At 37.3% G+C, this 16,271-nt stretch overlaps 1 protein-coding gene across 1 annotated transcript; it reads right to left on the bottom strand.

Annotated features, from left to right (window-relative positions):
* Positions 1 to 955: 955 nt before the first annotated feature.
* LOC105386889 (fatty acid synthase) lies at positions 956 to 12,127 on the bottom strand. The gene is made up of 29 exons (XM_048626625.1): positions 12,005 to 12,127; positions 11,630 to 11,833; positions 11,337 to 11,523; positions 10,944 to 11,106; positions 10,465 to 10,634; positions 10,237 to 10,388; positions 9,678 to 9,861; positions 9,441 to 9,589; positions 8,978 to 9,282; positions 8,782 to 8,891; positions 8,423 to 8,613; positions 7,856 to 8,016; positions 7,539 to 7,787; positions 7,204 to 7,309; positions 6,798 to 6,911; positions 6,520 to 6,638; positions 5,794 to 5,944; positions 5,350 to 5,521; positions 5,144 to 5,256; positions 4,589 to 4,753; positions 4,106 to 4,278; positions 3,666 to 3,833; positions 3,323 to 3,523; positions 3,140 to 3,248; positions 2,867 to 3,008; positions 2,400 to 2,518; positions 2,035 to 2,211; positions 1,848 to 1,950; positions 956 to 1,629 (listed from the first exon to the last, which is right to left on the bottom strand). Exons 2-29 carry the CDS (start codon positions 11,741 to 11,743, stop codon positions 1,022 to 1,024), a joined length of 4,875 nt encoding a protein of 1,624 aa, XP_048482582.1. The 5' UTR covers positions 11,744 to 11,833; positions 12,005 to 12,127; the 3' UTR covers positions 956 to 1,021.
* Between the last annotated feature and the right edge of the window lie 4,144 nt (positions 12,128 to 16,271).

The following is a 16,271-nucleotide window of genomic DNA, read 5'->3' on the forward strand; positions in this document are numbered from 1 at the left end:
TATGTATTTAAGTTCGGAAATGTTCAGGTTTTTTTACATGTAAAGCATTTCTATGTATAAATCTTGTTTGTAAATTTTGGAACTATTTGCTTAGTTGGGTCCAAATATCTAGTTCAGTATCGAGTACAATAACCTCGGAAATTTTACAAATTAATAAAAATACTCTGTATACTTGTCCACAGAAATACCTATGTTTCGTTAAAGGAAATCCGGGATAAAAAGTAACATAATTTATAATGTTAATCCAGAGTGTCAGCTTCCTATATACCAAATTTCAGTAGTTAGTTCAAGTGAGTTAGATAGTATACAATACATGGAGTTTGGCACATCGCCCGACCAACTTTTTTGGAGATTTTTGGAGTTGAGTTTATGAGTAGTATTATTTTCTTCTTTATGTCCAAAAACCCGAAGTTATTCATCTTAAATGAGCAAAATAAACCTTATTGTATTTTGTACTTAAGTATTGTTAGTTTAATGAAATTACATAATAATTAAGAACTTTGCAATGATTGATAATGATTCTGGTATTTTGATCCACCAATTATCATCATCAGGACGGAACTGGGGACTTCTAAGGACTGCCAATGCCATAACCCTACATCATGGGTCTTGCTCATCTAACCATTAGGTCCAGTGGGATAGACACCCACGTTACGGTCCCTACTTCCCTATTTATGGTCCTACACAGCAGTTAATCTAAAAAGGCTGATCATCATCATCATAAGCCAATAATCATCCATTGCTGGACTCTCCAAAGGAGCGCCACAATACTCGATCCTCGGCTTTCTTCATCCAGGTACTACTGGTGATTCTAAAACATATACAAGGTGTTCTGTAAGTAATAATGGGCCAAAACGGAAAACTGAAGATACAGTTAGGGGTTGTTCGCAATCCATATGTATTTAGTGATAATGATTTAAAATATAGTTAAAAATTAAAACATTTATTTTCCCAACCATCTTTTATTGATACCAAATACACAATTACACATCTCCAATGACAGTACAATAGTACACATTAATCAATCAATTTCCTGATCTGGGCTTATGAAAAGGGATGCATTAATTATGTAACTATCACAGAGATTCTTTTTCTGGAAGGCCTCAATTAAATCTGCATCAATGTGTCTATTTATAAAATTGGCGCTTTGTAAATCCTCAAGAGTGTCAGCGTGATTCGCCCTCAAGTCGTAGACTATAGGTTGTCGGCGTGAGTAGCGGGAGAGGCCAAGATCGGAGCCTGTTGAAGCCGCCTGGTCGCTCGATCGCAGCAGGACGACCTGCGAACGGAGAGGATTCTTGCGAAGTTTCTGCCCATCATAGCGACGAGCATGCCGTATACGAGCGAATGCGGACAGAATTATACCACGAGCATACTGCATCGAATGGTTAATCTTACCGCGTAGCGCATATACACAAGCTTCGACCTTTTCGTGCCACGAGCGGGCATTCTGTAGCTTCACAGTCAAATGCTGAGATGATTCTCCGGTCATTAGCATGAACATGTGGTGCAGTAAAGAGTTCTCCAGTTGTGAGTCGTCCGTGACACCGGCTTCCCTCAGCCACTTGTCAATGGTGGCTGGATAGCTGTCCGGACTGGCGTCGATACAGTAAACGACTCCCACATAACCTATAATGTAAGAGACATAAATATATGTAGGTTTACAGCAAGTCATAGCTTACGTACTACTAACGCAGTTAGTGTTAGCAGTGTGTTGAGGGCCCATGATGGTGTTGGTATGAGTCAATTGGGATACAAAGAAAAGATTTTAGATGATTAAAAAAATGATGTCCATTGTTATATGATTTTATACGTGGTATGGAAAAAATATATTGTATAATTTTTACCATGCTTTTCCAGAACTGACGCTATTTCGAGAGCAACTTGAGCACCGAACGAGTATCCCAACAAGTAGAATGTCTTTTGTGGCTTCAGTTTTTTTATGATTGCCTGCATACATAAATTACCAATTTTAGACACAACTAATCATTTATTAGTAATTAGAAGTTCAAATCCCATGTAAAACTAACGAACCTGTGCTAAGCGAGATCCCATCTCAGGGATACTTTCTTCAATATGATCAAGACCCGGCTGTATGGCAATGGCAGGCATCTTCAGTCTTTCACAGACTGTACGGAACACCTTGTGATGCCCATCGAATCCAGGTATCATCATCATGTAATTTTCACCTTTATCAAATTCATCACCACGCTGAAACCGAAAAAGGGGGTCTTAAGATTTGAGCGCAAAACGAGGTAGTTTGATTATTGTAGTCGTAGTAAAGATAGAGAAATTAATTTTCATTTTAAGATGGATTAACTACATTTGTGCAATCAAATATACATTCTCATAATTGTTATAGCGACGTGAATTCGGTACTTATGTAATTTTGGACTCACAGTTGTTTCTCCTTTAGCCAATGTTGGCAGCAGGACCAATTCACTTGCCGCTAATAGTTCATCCGTGTCCACAAATCTGAATAGACATCCAAGTCCTGTGGAGTTCACCTTAGCACAATCTGTAAAAGAAATATCAATTTGGTCGTCTGGAAGAGATTACTTTTAGTAATAAGGCCGCCGATTGTGCTATTTATTTTCTGTTCATGTTTGTAATACTGTTTCTATTTTTGTGTGCAATAAAGAGTATTTTATCTTTATCTTTATCAACGAAATTCAAAATTATAAACCTTAGTAAGTGATATCTCGGAATGATTAGATTTTTTAAATCGATGAGTACATTTAACTTATGAATCTATAATTAATTATTGTATTGATATCTAGCCGTACACTCTTTCCATACACAAAGTAGCAAAGCAATGTCCTTTCGGCCGCTTACGGAACCAGCTTTCGTTACCATATATCAATACCTTTTGAAGCCTTCAGCAGCTTAACTTCAGCAGCCACTGCGGCACATTTCACCTTGACTGCTATCTCTAGAGCTTCCACTGCTTCTGTCAGAGACAATCCCTTGTCTTGGTTACAATACGAGTTAACCGTATCATCTTCAAACTGAAACGAAAGATAATCATTATCACATCCTAAATTAAATAGCATTACAGGTTTGCAGAATTCAATCTCATTAGCAGTTTATATATTTTTACATCAATGGAGAACAAACAATAAATGATAAATTTATCTACCTTATTCATCTTTGGAAGAGTGAGCATGGTTGCTGGAAAACCATCATTCACCCGCTTCTCACAAATATCTTGACCGATATTTGATAATTCATTAATTACTGCAAAACATCTGTAAATTATAGAATATTTTAGTTTACGTATAATTATACAGATTAATAAATTAATGTAGCACGTGAAACTTACTTGATCGAACTAATATTCCTGGTTACTACATCTAGGTATGCAAGGATAGTAGGGACTCCTTTCTGTGATGTATTGGTTAAGAAGTATACTCCTTCTATAGAACCTAAATCGTTACATCTTCGTAATAAAGCATGTGTCTTTTCATTGTCAACTAGTTTTTCAGTTGAAACTTTTACTTGCACACCAAGTTTTTCCCATTTCCTGTAAAATTTAAGGTTTTAGTTGTTTTATTGATTCGTTGATTTCACCCTTTCTCTTTTTAGTCGTGGTTAGTCAAAACTTATCTGTTTTGTTAACTACTATTATTTTTATTTGCATAAAAAATAATGTTTAATCAACTTACTTAATCTTGAATCGCATGTATCCATTGGTCCTTTGGTACGCTTGTTGGCGGTTCAATAAGATATTTCGACCACCGCGGACCACCAGCCCGTCAATAAAATGGCCTATGACCGTGTCATTATTAGTTGCATCAACTACTAAGTGACTTCCTTTAGAAGATACTGTCAATCTGAAAAATTTAGTTGAATATTTGAATATAGTTAAATTAATAGTCAATATTTTTGGTTTCACAGAGTCTACATGTTTTGCGCACCCTGGCCTGTCAGTGATTTTCAACAAAACCTTACTACCGTACTACCTCTCGTAGCTCTAGTGTTTGTCACTGACACAGAAGAAGCAGAAGTATAATATTTTACCTAATTATTTTTAAGTCAATAAAGTAGTATTCTATTCTATTCTATTCTATTCTATTCTAATTCTGTATTAGTACAATTTTCGAACCTCGGTACAGCAATTGCTGAGTTTTGATCTAAGTGCAGCAGAACGCGGCCACGGTGTTGGCTAGACGACAGTAACTTGAGCGCACGGGCTGATTCCTGAGCGGCATACGTCACTCGGCACAAAGGACGAACGTACCCTTTTGATATGCCTTCGCTCACCATTATTTGGATCAACTGGAATGAAAAGAATAGTTTTATTGCTACTAAATGGTGTTTCAGATTGAACATATGTTAATAATTTAGCTCAACTTTTATGAAGTAAGATTCTAGATAGATAGATAAATAGAGTACTATTTATTTGTATACCAAGAAATGAATAACATCTTTACTTGACAACTATTTACCTGCTGTAGTTATCATAAACGTAGTAATTTTAAGTACGAATAGTCTGAGTTAGCTAACAAAGTACATACGTACCTTTACAAAGTAGCTAAGTGTTTTCATGAATTAAAAAAAAAAATTGTGTAAATAAAATGTTACACACCTTTAAATCTTTCTTACTAGCATCATCAAAGAGTCCAGAAAAGTCAAGTGCGGAATAATTTCTTGCACGAGTTAAATTATACATTCCATAAGTGAAGTTTTCCATACAAACTACTTGTGTGGTGTCCAACACGACCCCAGAACTCGCACAGCAGTTCATTGCTTCCTGATAACACAATGATGAAACGGTAGTTAATGAAATGGTTTAAATCGTAAATGATACTAGGTTAAATATTCAATTCATTTATAATTTAATAATTCAATTCAATAATTTTGAATTGGGTCTATCAGACCATAATTTACAATCCATATTACGTTTTGTATTGAATACCGAACAATCAGTGAAACTTCTTCTAGTGCCTCTCCACTACGGGAGGTTGACGGTAAGCTCTGCATACTCCTCTCTATTCTTCGCCAAGCGCATCCGCTGTTCTACGCTGGCCACTCTAAACTTGCCTGACACTTATTTAATTTGGTCTTACATTAAGACCAAATTATTGTACCCATGTTTCTCGCAAATAAATGAATCTGAATATGTGGCTAGATTAAATCTTACGTTTTTAAGTTGTCCTTCGAGCGTGCAAATAACTACTTGGCATCCTTCTCCCTTTGTTTTTAATAATACCATATCGCAAAACGACGCATCACGAGAATTGCCAATATGGTCCTCTGTAATGAATTACATATTACAAGGATTTCAGTTTTTATGACATTATGCATATAAAGTTTTTGTGCATCAGATTATAGGGCAAAAGGTTTTACCTGGAATAGCAGGATAGATTTTGCGTAAAAAGTGTTTCTTCTTTGCATCACACACGGTAGCGAATACGATGCAGTCATGAGCCAATGCTATAGATATTATAGCGAGTCCAAGTGCGCCCGTTGCACCATTCACAAGAATTTTCATACCAGGAGTCAAGTTAGCTTTGATTGCCTAAAAATTTTAAACGAAAATTACTATTTTATCTATGGCAAGGAGATTTTTTGAGATTTAAGATTAATTGTCATAAATAGACTTAATTGCAGAAATATTTATAAATAAATAAATCAGACAGGTTCTGAAAAGAGTAAAACTGCGATATTACAAGTATAAAGGGTCATAGATAAGTTAATTACTTATAAGAAGTGAAATTTGGTACCAAAGATTCAGTATAGACTTGAGATAACTTCGAAAAATCTTCCTAAATAGGTGAAAACAATACTCACGAGGCAATAAAACGCGTATGCGTAGGGCAGCGGCACAGTCGCAGCGTCCTCCAGGCTCCAGTGCTCGGGCACCGGCCACAGCATCGCCGGCTCGGCCGCCACGCGCGTGCTCGCGGACCCGCCGCGCACCACGCCCATCACGCGGACGCTACTGAAATTTAAATGTTATTTATTGAGGAGAAGAAAATAATGGCGAAAGAAACTTATTGAGCATCTTTGATGTCTTCATCATCAGCCAATAATCATCCACTGCTGGACATAGGCCTCTCCCAAGGAGCGCCACAACACTCGGTCCTCGGCCTTCCTCGTCCAACCACTACCCGCCACCTGCCTAAGGTCGTCAGTCCAGCGGGCAGGAGGGCGTCCCACGCTGCGTTTGGTCTCCACTCGAGAACTCGTCTACCCCAACGGTTATCGGTTCTTCGGCAGATATGACCAGCCCACTGCCACTTCAGCTTGCATATTTTTTTTGATGTCTTACCATCCTAAAAACCCTGAAGTGTAGTGAAATGAAGTGGTGACAGTTGAAGAATCACGTGTTGAAATTTTTAATATCATTTCACATTTATGGGTACAAATGTGAATAATTGGAAAGTACTATCTACTTTTGCAATGGCACCATTGGGGATACATAAATGCTCTATTTGCGAATCTGACAATGATGACAATTCATTCTCAATGATCTTAGGTATCATGTGTTTCAGTTTATTTCTATGTACAACATACTTGTCTGTTACGCCACTAAAGTCCATCCCGTAACCCAGATCGTCTTCATTAATTTCGTGTGGAACAGCCAGACCCGAAGCTTTTTTAGCGTCACGTACGTTTAAACCAGCGTAGATAACCTGCAATTCATAATTCATTTTGATAAGATTTTATTCTGATATGTTTCTGTCTTTTTCAGCTTAAAGTTGTCCTAAGTTCTGTGATACGTCGTAACGTACAGCTCTCAACTAGGTACATATTGTAAGTAATTTTTCAAAGAGGCGATTGTAATTGGTTACCTTAACTCCTAAAGCATTTGGCTCCAGCTCAACCGCTTGTTCCCAATGTAGAGTGTTCAAGTCCCCGTATTTAGTACTTCTCAGTGTTATGTTGTGGTTCCAATCAATGGAGCTCTGAAATTTTAAATATTAATTTATTTAATCAATGATGTTAAAAGAATTCAACTAAAATGAGTCGTTTCACTTTTCATAGCTACTTTAAACTTACTTGAACGTAGGTAGTTGTATATAAAATGAGAATAACAAATCTGTCACTTAAATACTTAACAATATACATATACATATACATTATGTATTTACGAGTACCTACTTCCTTTTCAACATTAATCATTTCAATACTATAGACACCCTTGAAATAAAATAATTTATGATAATTATATCCACACAAAAATAAATGCTTAAGTACCTGAAATATTTTCCTCGGAGAACTTAATTGTTTTAGATGTAATCGATTAGAGACTGACGGCAGAACGTCTCGGAACTTAATGTTTTCGATCAAAACACCGGCACATCTGTAATTTAATCTAAAATAAGCAAAGGACTACCATTAAGATAATATGCTAGGAAAAATATATAGTAGATAATCATTCCATGTGCTCCTGGGTTCGATTTCTGGATTGCCTAATTTTCTGATGATAAAGGTAGTTCGCATTACATTAAAAATAATTATTCCATACAGACTTCAGAAGTTACAAGGGTAATGTAAAAATAAATAATCAGATTCATACTCAGATATATTACCTGGTTGCATCAAGATCATCTATGAAATCGGCGTCAATGCAATCTTCGCTTGTTGGTTTGCTCCTGTTATGCTCGTGCGCATTAATTGTTACACGTTGTATAAAACGTGGTTGTGCCATGCCGTTATATTCACAACGAAGGGATCTGAATTGAATCAGCGAATCGATCAAAGCAATCCAGTTTCCATCCCAAGACATTTGAGCGCGACTCATCTCATCATTCATATGTTTGATGCTACGGAATTCACCCCTGTAAAAAGACATTACTAGAGCATTTGTTCCAACATTTCAAGCCATGAAATGAATGACGCTACCTACTTGTAATAAGACCCCTTCCCGTGGAAAATTTTGTAAATGTCTTCTTGAGTCATAGTATATTCTGTATGACTAGGGTTGATGGTTTCCCTGTAAACTGCCGTAGGTCCAGGATTAATGGGCAAGATTTCTCCGCTTGCAATTTGAACATTATTATGTGTGACCTGTCGAAATAATTAATAGAAAATGTTATAAGCTGCCTACATATGAGTATTATGTAGTGTGACTGACGACATGATTTCCGTAAACGTGTTACGCCGCTTGCTTCAACTAAACGACCTTTTATTGTAAAAAGAGGCATTGCAAGCGTACATTTATGGAAAAACCCTTCCTTCACTTTCAGTGGGGACGTGGAGGGTTGTGATGGTTTATGTTTAAACTATATTTTGTCGGTTCTTTAAGTTGGTATACGCGTATGAAATGATATTGGATCATCATCATCACGACCCATTCCATCATATTGGATATCATACATTAACACATACAGTATGTAATTAACCATAATCGAAGAACACTATCGGATTCTATAAATGCTGTTTTGCTACATACATATTTGAGTCACAAATTTACCTCAAAATACCCGTTCCCTTTGGTAATCTGAACGGAGAGACGCAACACTTCATCATCGAGTAGCCGTGGCTGGGCGTGAAGGTGCAGGTTGCTGAACCGCACCGAGGTCTGTCGCAGCGGAGCGCCAATAGACATGGCCAATGTATCCCACACACAAACCAGCACCCCGCTGAACGGGAATAATGTTTCATCTGGGAAAGTAAATTATATTGAGGATCTGCCTCATGTGGTTTCTTGTCGGAATTCCAGGATAAAATAGCCTAAGTGATTAGTAGATTGTTTTGTATATACTTATTGACATTTCATACATATTCTACACTAAACATAAAGTGATTTGATTTGAATTTTGCTGCACTTACTTTCATGAACGTTTCCTCTAAGGAAGTGGTATTCGTCATCGTGAACCGAAATATGAAACGTGGCCGACGCGGATGTTCGTCTGTTCGAGTCTCGCTCTAGAGGCAAACTCCTGCAATCATTAAAAAAAATATTAAAAAATATATCCGTGTGTTATCTATGTGCAATAGTTGTCTCAACAAATAATAAGTATCGTACCATTTTTCAAGGTGTGCCCATTCTATAAGATGAGATAGTCCAGGAGTTTCGGTCGAAACTGGATACTCGATTGGAGGATAGAGAGCTTGCAGCTTAGGGTTGTAGCCTTCCATGTACAGCTGACCAATGGATTCTAAGAAGAATATAGTATTATCGGCATGGCCCCGTCTAGTTAGAGGCACATTGATACAGGAACTTGGAAGAGAGCGTCTGAGAATGGCCTGCAAAAGGCCGTGAGGCGCGACCTCGACCAGCACGGCATTTGGTGGAATGTGTATTGCCGTTTCCTCAAAGAGCACAGGATTCTGAAACATTAATGAAGCTTAAATTATATAGGCGGCACCTTCGTCGTAGAACTAAGAAGCAATAATAAGCAAATAATAAGCTTCTTTTCAAGCATTATTTGACTATCAAGTGGTTCTGGAACCTAAAATTTACTACAAATAGTACACATGGCAATTACCAGTAAGTTGTTGGTGTGGTACTCTGCTGACGAGTATTTAGCCAGTGAATCTTCCCATCGGTTTTCAGGAATAGATGTTGATAGCCATCGTTTAGTACGTAGCTTAGGAGTTTTTATTACTTCCCTCAAGTATTTAAGCAGCCCTGGCCCTGTTACAAAAATATATTATTATGCCTTATAATTTAACATCTATCAATTATTATTTATCAAGCCTCGATTTAAAATCAAACATTTTACCAGCTTCTTGGATATATCTGGAGTGGTATGCAATATTTGAACAAGGGACTTCTTTTGCGAAAATTCCCTGAGCCGTTAATTTAGCTACAAACTGCTGCATGGCTCCAGATGGTCCAGAGATAGTACTTGAATCAGCAGAGTTGTGACACGCTACTTGGATTTCCGGTGGGCACATATCAAGAATCTGAAACGAACATTATTTTAACATGAACGTTACTCTTTAACGAAATAACAAAATAGTATAGAGTTATATTTTTTGTAAAAGCCTCTCGTTTAAAACTTTGTTTGGTTTTCCGGTAAAAAAACTGTTACTGTAACAAATCACGTGATTTCTAAACAGACAAAGGTTTTTCATTAATACAGTGTTGTAAAAGTGATACTTAACAAGCCGAAACGGGGTGACTCAGAGGGTCAATCTGAACCACTTTTGTCGTATAAACTTTTGAGAATTCGCAATTAATTTACCCTTTTAACACACTGAATATCAGACCAAGACTTATTTAAACCTACACCAACATGGTTCACAACTTCACACATGAGAGGAAATACTATCACTTACCTGTTTGTATCCTAACCCTACAGCTGCCATAGAACCATGAATGAATGGCGTTTGTTTTGAAACTAATCCGCGACTGTACGATGATAAAATAGTTTCTTCTAAAGTCATGCAACCATCAGCATACGCGCAACCCAGTTCTCCTACACTGTGACCTGAAACAAATTATTGTGGTTGGTTACTGTTATTCTTTATTCTCATATTTTTATTCTTTTTTATGATGTGACTAACCAATTATATTGTCTGGGACTAGTCCGAGCTTTTGCAGAACATCCGTCAGGCCGATTTGTATAGCAGCTATGCCAACAAACGAATTCAATATGTCGTCGAATATGCTTTTGTCCTCTGTTGTGATAATGTGTACAATATCAATTCCTTTTGGTTCCAAAGCTTTTTGGCAACTGAAAGTGTTTGGAAAACGTTAACAACAATTTAATTACATTGACATCTCACCATCTTTTTAAAGTTTTTTATCATAAAAGCTTCTGAATTCTAGGATGATGTGGAGTATCCTTCAATAGGCTAGTTTACTCAATTTATAATTTTAGTCCGCTATATAAAATAAATAAAAATATGAGACACGTATTTTTATAAATAACAAAATTATATTAGGTAAGTTGTGATTTTATACGAAAAATTATGTTTACCGTAGCCGGTGCCTAGCGAAAAGACTAAATTTCGAATTTATATTATTAGTATGAATGTCTAACCGTTCAATAGCAGCAGCAAAGACCGGTATGCGCATGAGTTGCACCCCCATGCCGGCCCACTGGGAGCCCATCCCGCTGTACACGAACCACAGCGGGCGGACCGCATCGTCGCAGTAGTCGTTCTTCTCTGCTAAACTCACCGTTTTGCCTTCATCATTTGTGGCTGAAATAAATTGTGCTAATAAATACTTTGCTTGTTTTGTGATGGAATAATTTGAAGCATTAACGGAAATGGAAGGCAAAATAGAAGGGAATAGAGGAAGAGGGAGACCAAGAAAAAGCTATGTAATAATTGAAGAAATGAAATAATTGGCTTGAGACAGACCGCGGTGTCGGAAACTACACCGACAAAAGCATGGCTCTTAAATTTAAGAAGAGTAAATGAAATATTACCAAGTATACAGAAACCCCGTCCCAAATGTCCCGAAATGGAATGTTCGTGTATGTTATGGAGGAGTCCGATTTGCTCAGCGTCCAGTGCATTTGATTTCAATTCGTTCATAATTTTGCTCACAGCTGACTCCTGTCGCCCTGATATTGTTATGAGATATGGAATTTCGGTTTTATATTTCAGGATATTCTGAAATTTTATATGGGTAGGGTAGGGTTAGGTATACCTTCTCTAGTATTATAAGATCAATTAACATATTTAGGTTTACAACGGTTTTGGCATAGTACTTGCATACCTTAGGTTTGAAATGGCCATTGAGTAAAGCATGTACATTCATCCCAAACAGTGACATATTGTTTACAGCAACATAGGAGCGATTAAAATGTGTAGTGTCGGTAACAATACGCATTTTTCCACAACGCAATGCTTCAATGTCATCTCGTGGGTTGACACAGTTTAAGTTGCCTGCAAGTTTACCTTTTTGATAACCGAGTAGAACCTGGAATTTAAAAATATACCTATTTATAAGCTCTATTGATTGCTAAGATAGTAATAATCTAGACTTTGTTAGTATGGCAACAACAATATCTCTTATGAGATTAACAATAAATAACTATTTTGTTAAAAAAATGCTTTATCATAATGAAACAGACTGTTCCTAACCATTTACCTTTGTTATAGCTGAAGTGCCAGTTGCTGCCTCTGAGTAACCAATGTTAGAAATAACACTGCCGACCAGTAGAGGGTTTGCTCTGTTCTTGCAAAGAACTTTATCTAAAGCTTCCAGTTCGTTCTTATCTGCTTCCGAATTTGCTGTAAAATATTGTATGATTTTACAACGGGTCAGTTCCTGAGTAATTACTGATTAGTGTACTTAATGCTATAACAAATTTACCGGAACCGAACGCTTCTACGTATTCAACTTCTGATGGAGATACACCAGCTTCATCATAAAATCCTTTTATAAATGAGGCCAGTTTAACTGGATCGCGGTTCGGTCCTTTAGTTTTGGTAGAGGTGCCTGGCAATGATGAACTGTATTCGGATTTTATGTAGCAAACTTCGGCATACACCCTGAAAATAACGGAAATGGATTGAGTGATCTGTACATGTAGAGATATATTTTATACACACCTGCATACATGCCGTTTTTCACCGGTACATACTTTCGTTACTGCTGTATTGGGTGAAATAAAATGTATGTATTTTATGTAGGTAACAACCGTACTTACCGTTTTGCGTCCTTAGCTTTTTGCAAGAACAAAATAGTGATCGCATCACCACGGGCACAGCCATCGGCACATTTATCAAACGATTTCGTTTTCCCATCCATGCAAAGATTAATAGCGCTATAAAATGAAAAAATATTATGACAATTGTATACTTTAACTACGCTCATATTAAACTCAAGAAAAACAAGATAAAACAACATTTATGATTACCTTTGATAGCCAACCGAGGTTTGGGCATGCAGACAAATATTGGAGCCACCGACAATGGCGGCCTCGCACTGGCCAGTTTTGATAGCTTCATACGCGCGTTGAAGAGCCACCATGGAACTGGCGCAGGCCGCGTCAATGTTGATAGAGGGTCCTCTCAAGTTTAACCAGTATGATATCCGATTAGGAAACATGGTTTTACAGCATCTGCCATTTAGGACAAAATTAAAGAAATCTAAAGTAAAATATAACTTATTTACTTTGTTGTATTGAATTGAATTCTATATTGACTTACCCAATCAGACCAAGGCCCTTGATGTGTTGACTATAAAAGACAGACTTGTCTGTTTCAGACGTTCCAGATCCGACAAAAACACCTATTTTATCTTTGTTCTCTAGTGCTCCAGGGCTTATGCCTATAAATTATAATTAATGTGTCAGTTGGGAACTCAGGATATGGCTATAATTATTAATTCAAGCTCTATTTTACTGTGTTTTAAGACTTACCGGCATCGTAAAGAGCCTGGAATGTTTGCTCGAGCAGTTTCCGAGACATTGGGTCCATGATGCGACCAAGGCGGTAGTGGACCTTGAAGAACTGTGCGTCGAAGGCACTGAGCTCGGGAGCTTTACCAAGATGGTCGGGAAGCTCGGGGTAGGCGAACTTCCACCGAGGCTCATCAGCATTGATCGGATTCACCTAGAACATTTTGAGAATATTTATATTTTTCACCGATTATCGTAAACGTGTTACTGATTGCAGCGATGATCTTGCATTGGACATTGACGTGTGTACCTTGTTGTAAAGGATGTCGGATAGCTCTTGTATGTTCCTTGCCTCTGGATACATGCCAGACATTCCACTAATGACCACGGCATCTCCATTTAAAGCAGCTGGATCCATCTTCGACAAACTAGGCGCTTGAGGAGAATGAGCCATTTTCTCTCTTAATTTATTAACCTTTAACTTAAAGTCCAAAAATAGCACACGTTAAAATACTAAAATAAAAATAACCACCACAACAGTTAATGACTTTATAAATAAAATGAATGCAATTGTTAAGTATCGCCGAAGAGAGAGTTAACATAACACTGAAAGTTCAGGCTGTAATCAATCTCAATTTATGTATGCAATTATAATTAAATACAGGCGCAGTGTCGCCTGAAAGGGATTGCAATAAAATACCTACGGGTTGTTTACACATGCGAACAAAGTATTATTTATTAACTTAACCGACGCACAGACCCTCGACCACAGACATAGTGCCCTCGACAATAAGGGATAAATTTATGGTTGCATTTTTAAATTAGGCTAGATCAAGCTAATGTAAAAAAAAAACTATCGACATATTTTATCATTGTGTTCAAAGCATTATTATTATGTTTCGCCTTAGTCAGGTGTGACTGTGTAGGTAGGCATGTTTTATTTTAACGATTTCATGAATCCAACGCCATAGACAGAAGATGAGAAAAACTTAAAACACTCGTATTTTTTGTTCATTAAAATAGTTAGGTATGACAATAGAAATGCTATAATTTTACATAACTGCTTACAAAGTAATTAAGAAATACTTTGTAACTTGAATAATCACATTATCATACGGAAAACAACACTTAAATTATGAATATTCACTAGTACCTTTAAACATAGGACTGCCCCACGCCGCAGTATGTATCTGCCATAGCATAGTTGAAGGTACTTAAATTAATAATAAGAACATATTAGACAAAGACAACTTGAATGGGATGCACAAATGGTGCTTCCCCGAGTGCCATATAACGAGTTCGACGCTCACTGAAGAAGTCGAGGCGTGGGTGAAACGCCTTATAATGTTATTTGCTTATCCCTCAATTTTACCGTCCCTTACACCGGACAACCTTGGGCATTCGGCTATTGACCATAATCTGAATGTTTAATCTTCTCCCCACGATGACCACAAAGTCTAGATCTAGTGTTTTGTCACCGATATTCTATGAAGATGAAGAACTCGAAACAAAAGCAGACGAAAGTTCGCTTTTTGCATGATTAGCTTAAACCAATCCATTCCATTAGACTGTTCCCCTTCTTTAAAGTAAATAAGGAAATATGTAAGATTTTCGTAATTTTATTTTCGTTCACTTAACTAGACTGGGATGTGAATTTGTTTGTAATAGGTACAATTGTTATGCGTAAGTTTCGCTTGTCACCATGAGATGTCGATAAGCCAGCGATAATTTTCTTATTACTCACCCTTTTAAACCTTCCATGGCCACAATCGGTATTGTAGCCATCCCTCCCTCCACCTATTAAATAATCTCTCATACCCTCATCTATATCTAATCTCATACCCCCCCCTACCATAATGTTCTCTCCCCTTCCCTACTCTATACTCCCTTACCGTACATTCCCGTTCCCACCGTGCCGCTTCTCTTCAATCCCATACCTTCCTTCCCTGCTATTTCATCTCGTTTACCACCACACATAACCATAAAACGTCATTCATAATGATATTTAGATAAGTTTAACCAAAAGGGTTTGACGTTCTCATCGTTCGACATTGAAATAATATACGATGTCAGCCACCTGATAACCCATAAAAACAATAATACCCACATCGATTTCCACATATTTTCAATTCGTCACTTTTAGAGGTTGAATTCAGAAACATCCTGAAATATGGGGTCATTCATTCTGTGCAGTTTCAAAGGGTGTTTTCCGGGCCTTCCTCATTGGACTCACTACCAACTAATAAGCTACCCATGTCAGTTCATTGGTCCGGTGAAGTGGACTGCACCCTATATCCTGTTCACTTTCCCCTTCGGATCTTTTACCCGCAACGAAGAGCAGCATTGAGCCGACGACGCCAAGTTAAGGTTCTAGGTTTGTTGTTAATAGACTGTTGCTACATTCCTGAGTATTAAAGGATAGGCTACATCCAGAGAGAGGCCGATGTCTAGCACTAGCAGTGAAAGAGCGTTAGCTAGTGATCAATAAGTGCATTGATTATTCAAGTGTAGGTCAAGTTGAGTTGTAACTATTATACTATGTAATACTAAATGGTAGTACCTAATATCTTTTTACCGTTAAGTATTTGTATTAACAACAATAACATTTGACTACAAGTATTTGTAAGTAGTACCCATGAACGTATTCATTGGCAAAGTTTCAGAACTTGGTACAATCTAATTGTGACTTAGTTAAAGGTCATGGTCTAATACACCTATTGTGCATATACTTTTGAATAATGCATTGATAGGTACTACATTGTAGTTTGTTTAATGTTAATGGAATAATTTGTAATTTTTATAGGTATAGTAATTCCATTAGCGTCATGTCAAAGTAACAGAATATGAATTTGAATGGTTAAAACAGTTTATACGCCGCCGTGTTATTATCATTCCGGACCACTTTGTTCATCGTCTATCCAATAGACTTCAATTAATAACTTCCTTCGCACTTTTGGTGCGTTCGAAGAATTCTGCTTCTGTATCTATCAACTAGTTAGGTTCCAGTGGCTA

Source organism: Plutella xylostella, chromosome 16 (assembly GCF_932276165.1).
Source record: "Plutella xylostella chromosome 16, ilPluXylo3.1, whole genome shotgun sequence".
NCBI lineage: Eukaryota > Metazoa > Arthropoda > Insecta > Lepidoptera > Plutellidae > Plutella > Plutella xylostella.